Genomic DNA, 16,742 nt, shown 5'->3' on the forward strand with positions numbered 1-16,742 from the left:
TTAGACATCCACAATGGATTTGAGCCATAAACGTGTTTTATATGTGTGATTAAAATATATTGCTTCTAATATTTCAAGACCATCTGTCACCAACAGCATCTGTCATCAACATAAGGTGCCACCACTTCCTTCAAAGAGAGCTGTGTAAATCAATGCAGATGTTTATACACTGGAGAAGCTGCCAAGATAAATCTACACAGTACTGATATGCAAACAGATACACCCACAGAGATGACCTCACATGACAGGAAATGAGCAGTATTCAGCCAAAGGATGTCTAAGACTGGGGCCTATAGAATTTTTCTATCCAACAGCCTGGAGGTACCCTTTTGAGTACAACAAATCTGAAACTCAAGCTATGAAGCCAAGCAAAATGAAACAACAAAGGGGAAACAAAATTAAACCACATTTCCTCTGAGTTTCTGACCGGTTTTTTCCTATAGCACATTTGCAAGATTCTTACATAGAAGAAAAAGCCCTCCACGACCAAAAATGGCTGTCATACAGAGTAGAAGCTCATCTCCTTCTATTTAATAGAAGCTCATCTTCTATTAGAAGATGAGAAGGCCTAAAGTATGCCTGTGACTTAGAATAAAAGGGTTCCAGAGTTGTTGACCACAGAAAACTCAAGGAAAGAGCCTTACAAGTATACACTTACTGGGATTTCCCTGGTGGTCCAGTGCTTAAGAATCCACCTTGCAACGCAGCGGACGTGGGTTCTATCCCTGTTTGGGAGACTAAGACCCCACATGCTGTGGGGCAACTAAGACCACGTCCCACAACTAAAGAGCCCATGTGAGTCAACACAGCCAAATAAATAAATGCTGTAAAAATTAAAGTATACACTTACTGATTCCGTGCGACTGCTGCTCGCAGGTCGGTATGTCCAGTCTATGGTGAGTTTGTCTGTGATAGAAGAGGATGACCTGAAGGTGCATCTCAACTTGATATTTTCTCCAACATAACCCCGGACATGGGCATCCGCTTTAATCTCCAGGGAAAAGACGACATAAGCACCTAATCAAAGCAAGCCCAAACTTTTAAAATGTGTGCATTGGACAGAACACACAGATGTGAGTGAACAACACAGAAGCACTAGGTATCATTTTTAGGTCTCTCATCAAAAAGCCATGGGAATAAATATCTTATCAGGCAGGCCCAAAAGGATAAGGAGTGGATATCTACATTAATTAACAGTGGGGTGGTGGTTCGTCATTTTACGAAATGAAGTCATAGAAAGTCTGGGTAAAAATTTTAAACCTGGTCATACCAGCATTTTTCCAATAGACTTGTGGTTAAATTAACTATAATGAAGCATGTCAGCCCACAGAAGGCTAAAAGGCAATGCCACCCACTCCCTTGACACACTTACTGCAGGAGTACGACAACTACTGTATCTGAGGGATTTACCCTAAATACAGCTCAGCAGTTAACATGAAGCTATCACTGCCCCAACCACCAGCAGAAATAAGAATTGGAATTTTTTCAAAGAATTTTATAAATCTACCTCGAGGTTCTATCTGGTTTTGTTTTGTTTTTCCATTTCTTAAAGCCGGTTAATGAATCCCATATCAATTAAAAGTAAATCAGGGGCAGGAAAAAGTTTATTAAATTTGCAATTTAATGCATTTTTTTTTTGGCTTGGTAAGGTTCTTTGTATTTTTTTTTAATTGGAGGATAATTGCTTTACAATGTTGTGTTCATTTCTGCTGAATGAAATGTGATTCAGCTCTAAGTATACATTTATCCCCTCCCTCTTGCACCTCCTCCCACCCCCACCCTCCACCTCATCTCTCTAGGTCATTACAGAGCTTAGTATTCTGTGCTATACAGCTGCTTCCACTGGCTATCTACTTGACGCATGGTAGCGTATACCTGTCAGTGTTACTCTTGTCAGTTTGCCCAACCCTCTCCTCCCTGCGCTGTGTCCACAAGTCCATTCTCTGTGTCCCTATTTCTGCCCTGCAAATCAGTTAATCAGTACCATTTTTCTAAATTCCATATATATGTTAATATATGATATTTTTTTCTCTTTCTGATGTATCTCACTCTGCATGACAGTCTCTAGGCAATTTAATGCATTTTAAAATGTAAAAATAAGATATGATTTTAAAATTCTCTAGAGACTTCCTCTGTCCAAAACCACCCCCATAGTTCCAACTCTGAAACCCTGTCTCCTCTAAAAGAGTTGGCACTTTCTTTGGACAATTCCCTCTACTTTCAGAGAACAGTAGTAGAAATTTCTCTCCCACTAGCGAGCCACTTTTTAGGAAAGTAAGCCACTAGCAGTTCATTTTTCCTGCTTCCTTCTCCACCACAATGAGCTATGATTCATCTGGCAGGCCAAAGGCAAAGAGAGCAGCAAGGTTTCAAAAGAGAGCAAACCCACACACCATCCTGAAAACCAGCAGTCCCTCTGGTTGAGACAGTATGCAAATCCCAGCATACTCGGTGGTCTTCATACTTGATTTCTTCAGCTTCTCGTTCTGATATGAGTGAGAATAATAACACTTACCTTAGTAGGTAACTGTGAGAAATATTTGAATTAAAACAGGTGTCACACTAAGAAGCCTACCTAACCCAGAGTAAGTGATCAACATACATTAGCTAGCTTCATCATCCTACTGCCACCTCTTTAGTTCTATCTTTAACCACCTCAGAAATGCAGAGGATACCACCCTAATGCCAGAAAGTGAAGAGGAACTAAAGAGTCTCTTGATGAGGGTGAAAGAGAAGAGTGAAAAGGATGACTTAAAACTAAATATTCAAAAAACTAAGACCATGGCATCTGGTCCCATCACTTCATGGCAAACAGATGGGAGAAAAATGGAAACAGTGACAGACTATTTTCTTGGCTTTCAAAATCACTGAGGACAGTGACTTCAGCCATGAAATTAAAAGACACCTGCTCCTTGGAAGAAAAGCTATGACAAACCTAGACAGAGTACTAAAAAGCAAAGACATCCCTTTGCAACAAAGATCCATATAGTCAACGCTATGGTTTATCTAGTAGTCATGTAGGGATGAGAGAGTTGAACCAAAAAGGCCTAGAGAAAAAAAAAAAAAGACTGAGCACCGAAGAGTTGATGCTTTTGAACTGGTGCTGGAGAAGACTCTTGAGAGTCCCTTGGACAGTAAGGAGATCAAACCAGTAAATCCTAAAGGAAATCAACCCTGAATATTCATTGAATGGACTGATGCTGAAGCTCCAATACTTTGGCCACCTGATGCAAGGAGCTGACTCATTGCATGAGCCCCTGGTGCTGGGAAAGACTGAGGGCAAGAGAAGGGAGTGACAGAGAATGAGATGGTTGGATGGCATCATCAACTCAATGGACATGAATTTGAGCAAACTCCAGGAGATGGTGAAGGACAGGGAAGCTTGGCATGCTGCAGTCCATGGGTTGCAAAGAGTCAGACACAACTTAGCAACTGAACTGAACCGCTCTCAACCTTTCTTATTACAGACTTACTTATGAGTCATCCATTCCACTGCTTTTACCTCTGCTGCTTTTAATCACGTTTCTCACTCCTCTCTGGACAATCCAGTCTGTTCACATTCCTCTTAAAAGAAGGAGACCAAGACTAAGCTCACAAGACAAACACTAAGCCCATCTCCAAAATGAGGACTATTTTTGGTTCATCTAAAACATCCTGACTTTGCCATGCGAAACTTGTCATTCCTCCCATGCCTTTGCAAATGCTGCTCCTCTGCCTGGAAAGACTTCATCCTTCAAAACCTAGTTGCTCCTAAGCCCTCACTCCTGATCCAAGATACAGGGTCTCTGTACTAAAGATACAGCTCTAAAAACTGGAAAGCAGAAATAAATAATAAACAGATAATCTACATTCTCCTCTTATCCTTTATACATTTGGACTGGCCAAAAAGATCACTCGGGTTTTATATAAGAACTTATGGAAAAACCCAAACAAACTTTTTTGACCAGCCCACTATCTTTATCTTAAAACATAAGAATACCAGAGAGATTTTAAAGTTTGGATTTAGAACTAGACTTGAACTTGAGTCCTAGCCCAGCAACTTTCTGCCTATGAAATCTTGATAATAGTTAAACTGTTCCAGACTCAACTTCCTCACTTTAAGTGGGAATAATAAAAAAGACTTACTTCATTGAGTCACTGGGAGGATCTAATAAGATTAAAGAAGGTAACACATAAATTGAAACTTTGATAAATGCTAGTTATTATCATTAAAATGAATACCACAAAGATTCAAAAACCTTCAGGAATTTTCTATTGGGCTATAACAGAAAATCTAAACAGTGCCAATCCGGCCTCTAACTTTTGCTACTGTACCCACTACCCATCCCATCCTCTTCACTATGCCCAAAATGTCCTACCATTTCCTAAATTTACTATATCCTTCATGCCACTGTGACTTTCGTTGAATATGTCTTTGTCTAGAATGCTCTCCCCATCCCTACCAAACCTGCTTGGGTTGTTCCCACAACACCACAACCCCAGTACTCACACCCTTCAAAACTCAGCTCAAATATCAGCTCCCTTACAATGCCCTCCCAAATTCTCTGATGCAGTTTATTATTTTTTTCAATTTTCACATAATATTTAGCATATAATGCTACTCAAACACATATACCACTGTTTGCACTCAATTTGTAAAGATGATTTCCTCCATTAAATAGAAGTAACTTAAGGGCAAAATTCAGAGGAAGAGAAGCAGACAAAGAGAGACAGAGAAAGAGGTCGACAGGTGACCAAAGTTCTCATATAGGAATAAAGTGTGTGCTTATTATAGGAACAAAGTCCCTCACTCTCCTCCTTTCCTATTTTTATAGTATTTTCAACATTTTTAAGCCTCCTAGACACCTATCTTTCCTTTGCACTAAATCAGTGCAAAATTCAAAATTCCAAAATTCAAAATTCCTAAAACTCAGCCTAAATGACCATGTCTAGACTATAACTGGTATCTCTGGTAGCTCAGACGGTAAAGTGTCTACCTACAATGCAGGAGACCTGGGTTCAATCCCTGGGTCAGGAAAATCCCCTGGAGAAGGAAACAGCAACCCACTCCAGTTCATGCCTAGAAGATCCCATGGACCAAGGAGCCTGGTAGGTTACAGTCCATGGAGTCCCAAAGAGTCGGACACAACTGAGCGACTTCACTTCACGTCACTGAAGGAGAAAAATCACACCATTGCACAAATAGTTACCATAAGAAACTCATGAATTCCATCACAGCTAAGCCTTTAATGAGGCAAGATGACATTTTTTTTTTTAATTATCTAGATTTTTTTTTTTTTGCCACATTGCACAGCATGTGGGATCTTAGTTCCCTGACCATGGATCAAACACACACTCCCTGCCCAGAGTCTTAACCACTGGACCACCAGGGAAGTCCCAAGTTATGATGACTCTTTAACCAGACTTGGTCAGCTCCTCTGACTCCTCAAATTTTGCCATTCTCTTTTATCCCCTGTACAACACCTCATTCTCAAAAGAAAACATCTCTCTTCTTCAAGAAACTTGAAGCAATACAAACTGCTTAGTCACACACCTTCCTGTGTCTGTACCCATGCTTACCTCAATCTGAAAGGGTGTGGTGTCCCTTTTCCTATGCAATGTCAAGCCCTTCCTCTCTGCCTGGATCCCTCCCTTCCAAGCCCTGCTGCAGAAAAAACAAATAAAAACAAAAACCCTCTCAATTATCTTCAGCTTACCCCTTTCAAGAGGGGCTGTCTCTTCCCTCAGCCTCTAAAAACACAGGAGTCTCTCTCATCTATAAAAACAAATATATAACTATTGTTATAATATTACAGTTACAGTATGACAGGGTCAAATTTTCCTTAACTCTGTCATGCTATTCGTTACCAACCATTGCCCTCTCTTTCCTAAACCAAGTTTGTGCAAGAGTTGTCTGTATCTAACATCTCCCTTTCTTTCCTGCCTATCCACCCCTGGACCCCTACAGCACAATCTGGACTCAACTACCACTTCTAACAAAAGGTAGTATTGTCTTAAACCTCAAAAATCCAAGGCACAAAAATGAGTTTTCTCTCCTGACTTTACCGGCTCCCTCTGCAAGAGTGACCATTTGCTCCATGACCTTCTCTGTCTCAAAGTTTGCAGGATGATACTCTCATTTATTCACTCATTCTTCAAACATAGAGTTATTGAGCATGTTTTGTGCCACTCTCTGAGTTCGAGAATAAATGTGAGCAAAATACATATACTCCCTGTTTTGGAGTTTAAAATGCAGCAGAAGGGGACTTCCTTGGTGGTCCAGTGGCTACAACTCCACACTCTCAGGGTCAGGGTTTGATCCCTGATCAGGGAACTAGATCCCACGAGCTGCAACTAACGCTCTCACAAGCCGCAACTAAGACCGAGTATAGCCAAATAAACAAATATTTTTTAAAATGTAGCAGAAGTTCAATATACTAATCAAATAATCATAAAGACAAATGTATAATTACAAACTCTGATAAGCACTACATGGAAAAGACAAAGAGAGTGCTTTGAGAACTATACCAGTTATGATAGGGGAGCTGCTGCTGCTGCTGCTAAGTCACTTCAGTCGTGTCCAACTATGTGCGACCCCATAGACGGCAGCCCACCAGGCTCCCCCATCCCTGGGATTCTCCAGGCAAGAACACTGGAGTGGGTGCCATTTCCTCCTCCAATGTGTAAAAGTGAAAAGTGAAAGTGAAGTCGCTCAGTCATGTCTGACTCGTAGCGACCCCATGGACTACAGCCTACCAGGCTCCGCTGTCCATGGGATTTTCTAGGCAAGAGTACTGGAGTGGATTGCCATTGCCTTCTCCGATGATAGGGGAGCAGAGAGTGGTAAATGAAAGTTTCCCTGAAAAGATTACTTTTTGGTTGAGTTCTGAAGGAAGGGTAACAAGGTGAGGAGACTGGGAGCATTCCGGGCAGAGAATTCTGCATATGCAAAGGTCCTGTGCCAGAAAGAGGTCAGTCAGTCAGAGAACAGAAAGAAAAGCAGAATGGCAGCAACACAAAAGCACAAGAGAGAAGAATGAGACATGACTAGGAGGTAAGCAGAAACCAGATTAGGCAGGACTTTAGAGATTTGGGTCCTTATTCTTAGAGTAATGGGAAGTCGTGTTTTCAAAGTAAGTGGAAAACACTTAAGTATTGAGAAGGGGCATGATGAAGTTTGCATTTTTAAAACATCACTCTAGGGAAGACACTTAAAGTGAGCCAAGGGTATATATAAAGAAATAACCTAAGAAGCTACTTAAATAGTTAAAGGGGGAAATAAGGAAAGCTTGAACTAACTTGGTGGCAGTGGAAGTGGAAAGAACTCAGAAGACAACAGTACTTACAACGTAAAACCAGCAAGAGCGGGTGACAGGTCATATGTGGAATGTTTGGGGAAGAGAAATATCAAGGGTAACTCCCAAGTTTATGTCTTGGTGATACCATTCACTGACACAGGGAAGACTAGAAAAGTACCGGGCTCGGCAGGAAAGAAAACGAGTTTGATTTTGGATAAGTTTAAGGTGACTTTGAGATATCCAAGGGATAATATCGGGGGGTGGGGGGTGGGGAGGCAGTTGATTTAGGACAGGGGTCAGCAAACTGTGGACCATGGGCCAAATCTAGCCCACATCATCCTTTTTTTAATCATCAATTTGCTTTATTTATTAGGATTGCAAGATGTTATATTCTATTCTCTACATTCTCTTTAAAAAACTTTTATTGTTGATTTACAATGTTGCACTAGTTTCTGATGTACAGCAAAGTGAATCAGTTACACATATACAGGAATCTACTTTTTTAGATTCTTTTCAATATAGGTCATTACAGAGCATTTGGTAGAGTTCCCCATGTGACCCAGTAGGTCCTTATTAGTTATCTATTTTATACATAGTAGTGTGTATCATAAATCTTTTTATAGATAAAGTTTTATTCAAACACAGCCAGCTCCATTTATTTATGTATTGTGTAGGGATCCTTTTGTGCTGCTGCTGCTGCTGCTGCTAAGTCACCTCAGTCGTGTCCGACTCTGTGTGACCCCATAGACGGAAGCCCACCAGGCTCTCCCGACCCTGGGATTCTCCAGGCAAGGACACTGGAGTGGGTTGCCATTTCCTTCTCCACCTTTTGTGCTACTCCAACAAAACTGAATAGCTGCAACAGAGATTATGTAGCCTACAAAGCCTAAAATACTATCTGGCCCTTTACAAAAGTTTGCCAATCCTGGTTTATAGCAAAGAAGAAATATGGATCAGAGTTATAAAATCAGAATCTCATTAGTCTCCCACCAACCAGCTCTCCACACTGACTGTGTTACATATACATACACACATACACACTCCACTTCTCTGAGAGTTTCTATCAAATTTCTTTCTAAGGCTCCTTTTTTCCTACCCCATCCCTTAAACATTGGTGTTGTTCAGAGTTCACCCTGAGCCCATGGTCCTCCTTTCAACATGTTCTCTTTAGACAACCCTATCCAGTTTTACAGATTTCACAACCACCAATGGGCTAATGATTCCCCAAAGTATGTTGCTTGCCATGACCTGCCTCTGAGTGTCCAAATATTACAGGATATACCCACTTGACTATCACCACCACAGGACTCTAACCTGAAGGCAGTGAACTCTTGTTTGTTACCAGCTCAATACCCATTCCCCTCATCTCCTTTCCTCACGATATCCAGATTTTCTCAGGATATCCACCTTTCTCACATAACCCAAGAGCTTGGAGGCCTCTGTCAGGGTCCAGGCAGGAAACAGAAGGCAGAGTCAGCTAAGACTTTGAAAAGTGTATGGGCCACTTTTCAGAGGGACTTTTCTCAGGGTCAGGGAAGTCAGCGAAGGCACAAAGTCTTTACCACTCCAGTCCTGAGGGGCGAAGGGAGGAAATGGTGTTACTGCAGCCTGGTAACAGGTGGATGTGTGGGCCATTTGACAGAAGCTGTAGCCACAGTAGAACACAGCCACTATCAACCATGGCACCATGACAGGGAGGGAGCAGGGGAGAAAAAGTCTTTCTCCTCCTGCCTTCCAATCTCCTGCCAATGCCTCCCATTGGCCAAACCTAATTGGAAGCCAGAGGATGGGAGCCTGGATGATGCAGTTTATAGGTTAGCTTTCTGAGGAGCATGAAAAACAGAGAAGAAAAGTGAATGGATCTGGTGAGAGAGGAGCAAATTAAGAATAAATAGACCCTACTCCCAGCTCTGGATGGTGCCTCAGATTGGCCTAAACCAATCATTACATCCAGAGGTGTGCTGGTGAAAAACTAAAAATAGAAAACCCCAAGTGTGTAGGGTTTGACAATTTCTGTGGTACAGATATTCCCACCATTTTCAAGCTACAAATGCAAAGTCTCTGAACGCTGAGTTAGGAAGACATGTGCATGATCAACTCTTGAAAGCCAATAGGAACTAGATCCAGTAGATCATCCTCCTGACCACAGAGATATATCTGGGGTCAACATGGTATTTAGGTTAATCTAATCAAATTTGTTTGGAAAATTACTTAATACCGCCATCCCTTGTTTATGTTTCTATGTCTGGAATTTTCCTTACTCCCTTTCTCTGTTGTTGTTGTGTTAGTAGCTCAGTCCGGTCCAACTCTTTGTGATCCCATGGACTGTAGCCCACCAGGCTCCTCTGTCCATGGGGTAGCCAGTCCCTTCTCCAGGGGATCTTCCTAACCCAGGGAGCGAACCTGGGTCTCCTGCATTGCAGGCAGATTCTTTACCATTTGAGCCACCAGGGAAGCTCCATTTTCTATTCTGAAAGATCTAACTCTTCTCTGTCTTTCAAGATTTAATTTTTGAGACACCTCCAGTAAGTCTTCCCTGCATCATCTTAGCAGATTAAGGGCACTTCCTCTGTGGTCATGGTTTCTAGTAGACTTGTCTGTCTTCTTCAATAGATCCTAAACGCATCCAAGACTTGTCTGTCTTCTTCAATAGATCCTGAACTCATCCAAATGGAACCTAGCATATTATGGATGCTCAGTAATATTTATTCAATGGAACAAAACCAAGAGTTTCCTTTTGTAAAATGAAAATTGCTATAAAGTAAGCATAAAAAGCTATGGTTTTTCCAGTAGTCACGTATGATGTGAGAGTTGGACTATAAAGAAAGCTGAGCACTGAAGAATTGATGCTTTTGAAATGGGTGCTGGAGAAGACTCTTGAAAGTCCCTTGGTCTGCAAGGAGATCCAACCAGTCCATCCTAAAGGAGATCAGTCCTGGGTGTTCATTGGAAGGACTGATGCTGAAGCTGAAACTCCAATACTTTGGCCACCTGATCGAGGTACTGACTCATTTGAAAAGACCCTGATGCTGAGAAAGATTGAAGACGGGAAGAGAAGGGTTCAACAGAGTATGAGATGGTTGAATGGCATCACTGACTCAATGGACATGAGTTTGAGTAAACTCCAGGAGTTGGTAATAGACAGGTAGGCCTGGCGTGCTGCAGTCCATGGGGTCGCAAAGAGTCAGACACGACTGAGCAACTGAACTAAAGCATAAAAATGACAAGTTCTGAGAAAATTTTGATTACTGAATTATAGTAAGCACACCTTCAATAAACCTACTAGAAACTTTCTTTATATCAACTCCGTATTCATGAACATAATTTTGCCACAAAGTGATCAACTTTACTGAACTTTAAACACTAGATAAGCATGTCTTCAATGTATAGTTACAGAAAAGTAACCATAATATCCATGGTGAACTAAACAAGTCTACGCTAACATTGGTTCCCCTGAAGGAGATGGGAGAAGGCCTGAAAGGAGGCATAAGGAAAGTTTCTGGAAAGTCAGTAACAATCTACATCCTGATTTTGGCTCTGGTTAGTTACCCAGGCATGCTCAGTTTCTCAAAATTCACTAAGCTGTACACTTATAACATGGGCACTTTCCTCTATGTTTTACTGAAATTAAAAGTATTCTAAAATCACTGGATATAAAATAATTTGTCTCTTCCACTCAAAAAAAATGAGAAAAAAACACCAATCCAGAGTTACATTCACTCAGAAACTTTCACCCTAGGCCTACTGTGTTAATGGATATTTATCTTTTCCCCAGAGAGAAAAGGGTTTTCCAGGTGGTACTGGTGGTAAAGAAATTGCCTGTCAGTGCAGGAGACATGAGATGCTGATTCAATCCCTGGGTCGGGAAGATCCCCAGAAGGAAGGCATGGCAATTCACTCCAGCATTCTTGCCTGGAGAATCCCATGGAGAGGAGCCTGGCATGCTACATTCCATAGGATTCCAAAGAGTCGGACATGGCTGAAGTGACTTAGCACACATGCAGAGGACAAAAGCATTTTGCCAGGTAAAAATAGCCAACAATAGAAGTAATATATAAATTTAAAAATTTTTTTAATCTGGGAAGAAAACAAGAAAATCATATTTAAGCAGACATGGAAGAAATGGGGGGGGGGGGATTCTAAAACTCCCAATTTTATACACCCAATTTTCCAAAACACAAATATGTCAAACTTTGATTCATAAAATTGTACACTTAGATGGAAAAGAAAAAGTGTAAGTGCTAGGAATCTTAATCTACTGGTTCTACATATTTGGGCTTCCCTGGTGGCTCAGACAGTAAAGAATCCGCCTGCCAAGCAGGAGACTTCTGTTCAGTCTCTGGGTCGGGAAGATGCCCTGGAGAAGGAAATGGCAACCCATTCCAGTATTCTTGCCTGGAGACTCCCATAGACAGAGAAGCCTGGTGGGCTATTACAGTCCATGAGGTCACAAACAGTCGAACACAACTAAGCAACTAAACATCAACAACAAAAATATGAAAAGGCAAGGCAAATAAACTGGAACGAAACCAAAGTCTATTACCTAATAGACTCAAAACAAAAGACCTCCCAAAAATGGATGAACCTTGAAAACACACTAAGTGGGAAAAAAACAAAAAAAACTAGTTACAAAGGAACACATATTGTACAAGTCCAATTCTCTGAAATATCCAAAATAGGCAACCACAGCAGTAAAAAGTAAATTGGTGTTTGCCAGGACCAGAGGAGTGGGAATAAGGCATGACTATTAATGACTATTTCTCTTTGAGATGATGAAAATGTTCTAAAATTGTCATAATTGCACAACTGTAAACGGCACACTTTATTTTTCTTTTTTGGCTGCACTGCACAGCAAGAAGAATCTTAGTTCCCGATTGTGCTCGTGCTTAGTCATGTCCAACTCTTTGTGATCCTATGGACTTTAACCCACCAGGCTCCTCTGTCCATGAGATTTTCCAGACAAGAATAATGGAGTGGGGTGCCATTTCCTCCTCCAAGGGATCTTCCCAACCAAGGGACAGAACTTGAGCCTTGCATCTCCCGCACTGCAGGTAGATTCTTTAGCATTGAACCACCACCAGGGACCAAACCCCTGCCACCTGCCGTGAAAGTAAGGAATCCTAACCACTGGACCATCCCCAAATTCCCTGAATGGTACACTTTAAATAGGGAAATCATTTGGCATATGAACTATATCTCAATAAATCTGTTTGGTTTTTCTTTCTTTTTTTTAAAGGCTAAAGAAGTTTCAACAAGTATATATAGATCATAAACTCAACTTTCAATGCTTGGATTTTTTGGCCTGCTGAATTGATGGATGTTTTTTAATGTGAAATGACTTCAAGTTTGTGAAATCACCCACTATTTCTAGAATTTTTTTTTCCAATAGGGTAATATTTGAACATTTGTGTGAGAGTGAGAGAGAAAAAGAGGGAGACAGGAAACCAGGATTATTTAGAGTGCAGCAGTTCAGCCTAAATAGTATATTGCAAAATAACTTAGCTGAAAAGCTGGGAGGGATAAGGGAGTGTCCTGGCGGCATAAATACTAGTCATCATCAAATAAATAAAAACTCCCTAGCCCTACCTGCTGAGACTTACAACACCTGAAGCCTTTATGTCAAAGGTCCTCTTCAGAAATTCCCACAGGGAAATTTTTTACAAAGTTAACAATTCACTCTAATGCTAGCTCTACTAACATATGATTTCCTGGGGAAGACAAACACATACATACACAAAAATCCAGGAAATAATTGCACCCTAGATGAAGGTAATTAGGTTGACTGAAATTTATGCAACTTGAAAACTGCATGAAAGCAAAACTTATCCAAATTTTAAGATTATGTCATAGAGTGAATATTAACTGATATTATTTGATTAAAATTTTAACAGAAATTACATTCCCTGCCTTCTATTAAAAAAAAACTTATTAAAATACTAAAGCAGTTGTTTTTCCTCAACAAATGCATCTCTATCACAAGATCAAAGCATATCCTTTCTGCGGCTAACGAATGTTTTACTTCCTAGGCCCTGACAATCTCTTACAAAAAATAAAATTGCCAACAATCATGAATTTACTTTCTCAAAATTACTGGGACAAACTGCCAAAGACTAGAACTGTTCTCTTGTAAGCAGGAGATAAGGCCCACAAAACCACAGCCGAGTCAACCGTTGATAACTCATCACGAGATAATGCCAGGTGCCCCCAAAGTCAGAGCCCTCCGTGTTTCTATCAAGTCGCGCCCTCTCCCCAATACAAGAGTCACGCAAGGTGGTCGAGCTCTCAGGGCCTTGTCCGTACGGACAAGCCACTGACTCCGCTCAATGGATGGCAATTACGAGAACATCCTCCCACGGCCTCCCGCTTTCTTCCTTCTTTCCCAGAAGTTCAGTGGGGGCTTTCCTCAGACCCCCACCGGAACCGGAAAAGCGACCATCTTCCCTGAGCCCCCGGCCGGAAGTGTAAGTCGAGCCCGCCGCCGGCTCACTCACCCTGGAAGAACAAGACACCCAGCAAAGGGCACAGAGCGCAGCCACGGCTTCCAGGAACCCCGCTCTGCTGCATCCCGACAGGTCTCCAGAAGTTTGCACACCTTGTTTACGGCTCCCGATAACCACACAGGTAACACCGGAAGTGACGCGAGGGCGGGAGGCCGCAAGAAGACCTAAAATGGCGATTCAAGTTGCCATAGCAACGTGGCTTCTTTCCAGAGCCACACCTGGACTTGCTCACTTCTAGTCAGCGATGCTTAACTCTCAAGTAGGAGTTCATTATTGTCTTTTACTCGAAATGAAGTCGGACAGGCTTTGGAGAATTGACTGTTGTAATGGAATTCTGCAGGACTTTATCGTCTTGATCCTATGACTCTAAGGCAGAAATCCTTTTGTAACTCCTTACAGATAATTTTATTGAATGCTTTCGGAATAGATTTCTATGCATTTAAGAGTTCACAGGAACCCTGGAGAGCATACAGGGTCATTCAGTGAAGACATAAATTTGTATTGGGCCTTCATGGGCAGTTTGTACAAGACTGATTTGTATTCTTTTGTGTGTGTGTGTGTGTGTAGATAATACAGCATCCATCTCATACGTACCTAAATTTAAATTAGGTGTGTGTTAAATTACTGGAGACTCGGGTTCGATCCCTGGGTCGGGAAGATCCCCTGGAGAAGTAAATGGCAACCCACACCAGTAATCTTGCCAAGGAAATCCCATGGACGTAGGAGCTTGGTAGGCTACAGTCCATGGGGTCACAAAGAGTCGGACACGACTGAGCGACTTCACTTTTTCACTTAAATTATTGCTGACTGTGGCAGTGATGAAATCAGTACAAAAAGGAGCTGAGACTTATGCTTCTTTTGGTTGGAAAAGCGAGAAAGTGTGTTCACAGTGCTTGAAGTGAAATGAAGAGGTGGTGTCAGATTCTTCTGAAAAAGAAATGGGATGGTACCTTCCTTTAATTTTTAGTCTATTCTCCTGGAATCTAAGCATGTTTAATGAAAGCAAGGGAACGAAAATATGCTTCAGCTTTTGGGATAGTTAATAACTTTACATTTTTCAACTCGCATTTCTTTACTACACTTGAAAGCTTGTAGGTTTCTCTATCAAGGAGGTAAAGTAAGAGTATCAAATGGAATAGATGATACTGTTCCTTCAAAAGAGTCCCCAAACTAAGTAGTTTGTTGTGCTCAATTCTGTTATTCAAAGCAATGTGAAAACTCTGTGGAAATTCATATAGGTTTATTTATCCAGTAGAAACTAACTCTATTATTGACTTCCAGGCTGCCCCTTAGAAAAATTTTCAATAGAGGTAAAATACATTCCCATCAGTTTTCTGTTACCTGCTATGTAAAAATTTTAGATTTTTGTGTAAGCAAATTATATAATTGTAATGCTTTATTACCGACGGTTATTTACATAGTGTTTAAGGCACAATAAAAAATAAATTACAATACAAAAGTTCTCTTTAAGTAGAAGACACTGAACAACGGGGCTGTATTAACCCTTGAGCATTTAACCAACACACAGAAACTACAAGTTTTGCTGGAAACACCTTCCATGAGTTTTTAACTACCTCTTTACACTTTATCCAGGCCATCTGTTTGAAGAAATATCCAGTTACTATATCTTCAAAGGTTGAATGCAGAGGAAAAGAAAGAAAATGTGAATGAAAGGTAATATGGACTTTAAATCTGATTTTTAGTTTCAAAACTGGGTATTGAAACTACTTTTTTAGACAGCATAAAAGGCAAAATGAGACAGGTATGAGATGCATTTCAAGTTCATAAGTAAATTATACCAGGGTGGGTTTTTTTTTTTAGTATTGGGGGAAAAAAAATCAAAGTTCATCATCTTTAAATACAAATAAACTGCTTTGAAATTCCAGTTTGTTAAAAAGTATCTTCAGCCTAGTTGGTGAAAACAAAGTATCACTCTGTATTAAAACAAAAAATAAATAAAAGAAAGAACAAATTTAATCTCTTCCAGTTCTCAGAGTTTTGTATAACACTAGAGAAAATTAACACCACTTAGCGTTGAGTTTTTTTCACTAGCCCTAAATTTTTAAATTGTAATATATTACTTCAGAATCCTTCCATTTAACTGCTTAATGATTCCAGTCTACAAATGAACATAGATTTTGCTCTGTTATAAATAATTGAATTGGAAGTGGGGAATATAGTAATCTAAACAGTCATTCACTGCTCATGAAAAATCAGAGCTGTTGATCACTTATCAGAGCACAGAAAAAAGGTGACAAGCATTTCATCCTGAGGTGTCAATATATTAGCATTTATGTCACCTTCCCTAGTTACTGTGTGGTTTTGGCTTGTGCTACTGTAATCCTTGGGTCAACTGACCAAAAACAAAGCCCTTTCATCTAGGGTACTGAAAGAAATTCAATAAAATAAGATGTGTCTCATACTTAAGGAGAGCCATAAAAATCAAACTGTTCTTTAACAGTTTGAATTTAGGATTTTCTGTTAACTAATCAAAACTGTTGAGAGAATTAGCTCACCTTTTAATCGAGCATGTGAGAAGAAAAAAATAAACGTTAACTTTAGTAGCTAGAACGCTGCTCTAAAGAAATTAATATATCAAAGTAAAGGTGACAGATAGTTTGGTTTTTATCTCATTTAAGGCCAAAATATGTGAATATAAATTGTAATCCACAAGGAGTGTTTAAGGGCAAAATGTAGCTTCTTAGTATATAAAACCTAGTGAGCATTTGAAAAATATTTGCACTCTGAAATTAAATAAAACCTTAGTAACAGAGCTGTTTGTGAGTCTGGTGGGATATGTTCAAGAAGGGCCCTATGCTGGCTCCAGAGGAACATTGCTCGTCTAGGTGGTTATATACTGCAGTGCTGGTTGTAAGGCAGGTCACAACTGGAAAAGCCAAAGAAAAGCTTCATTAACTCCAGCTTTTCTTAGGGTTCTTGCTTTGGGAAATTTTCAGCTTCCTGA

At 40.5% G+C, this 16,742-nt stretch overlaps 2 protein-coding genes and 1 long non-coding RNA gene across 3 annotated transcripts in view; 1 reads left to right on the forward strand and 2 right to left on the reverse strand.

Annotated features, from left to right (window-relative positions):
* The window catches only part of MPZL3 (myelin protein zero like 3), a 27,237-nt gene extending 13,314 nt beyond the window's left edge, over positions 1 to 13,923 (reverse strand). Inside the window, exons 1-2 of the mRNA XM_088842962.1 lie at positions 13,769 to 13,923; positions 851 to 1,017 (exon numbers count right to left, since the gene is read on the reverse strand). Coding sequence (XP_088699088.1) covers positions 851 to 1,017; positions 13,769 to 13,841 — 240 coding nt within the window. The 5' untranslated portion in view covers positions 13,842 to 13,923. The remainder of the gene's footprint in view (positions 1 to 850; positions 1,018 to 13,768) is intronic.
* On the forward strand, positions 13,762 to 15,738 carry LOC148775558 (uncharacterized). Its single transcript, XR_016038978.1, has 2 exons — positions 13,762 to 13,898; positions 15,371 to 15,738. It is a non-coding gene; the product is annotated as an uncharacterized LOC148775558 (long non-coding RNA).
* The window catches only part of MPZL2 (myelin protein zero like 2), an 11,201-nt gene continuing 10,001 nt past the window's right edge, over positions 15,543 to 16,742 (reverse strand). Inside the window, exon 6 of the mRNA XM_055423113.2 lies at positions 15,543 to 16,738. The gene's annotated coding sequence lies outside the window, so the exon portion shown is untranslated. The remainder of the gene's footprint in view (positions 16,739 to 16,742) is intronic.

The sequence above is a fragment of the Moschus berezovskii genome, chromosome 14, assembly GCF_049115385.1.
Source record: "Moschus berezovskii isolate FMDL1 chromosome 14, NW_MosBer_1.0, whole genome shotgun sequence".
In the NCBI taxonomy this organism is placed as follows: Eukaryota; Metazoa; Chordata; class Mammalia; order Artiodactyla; family Moschidae; genus Moschus; species Moschus berezovskii.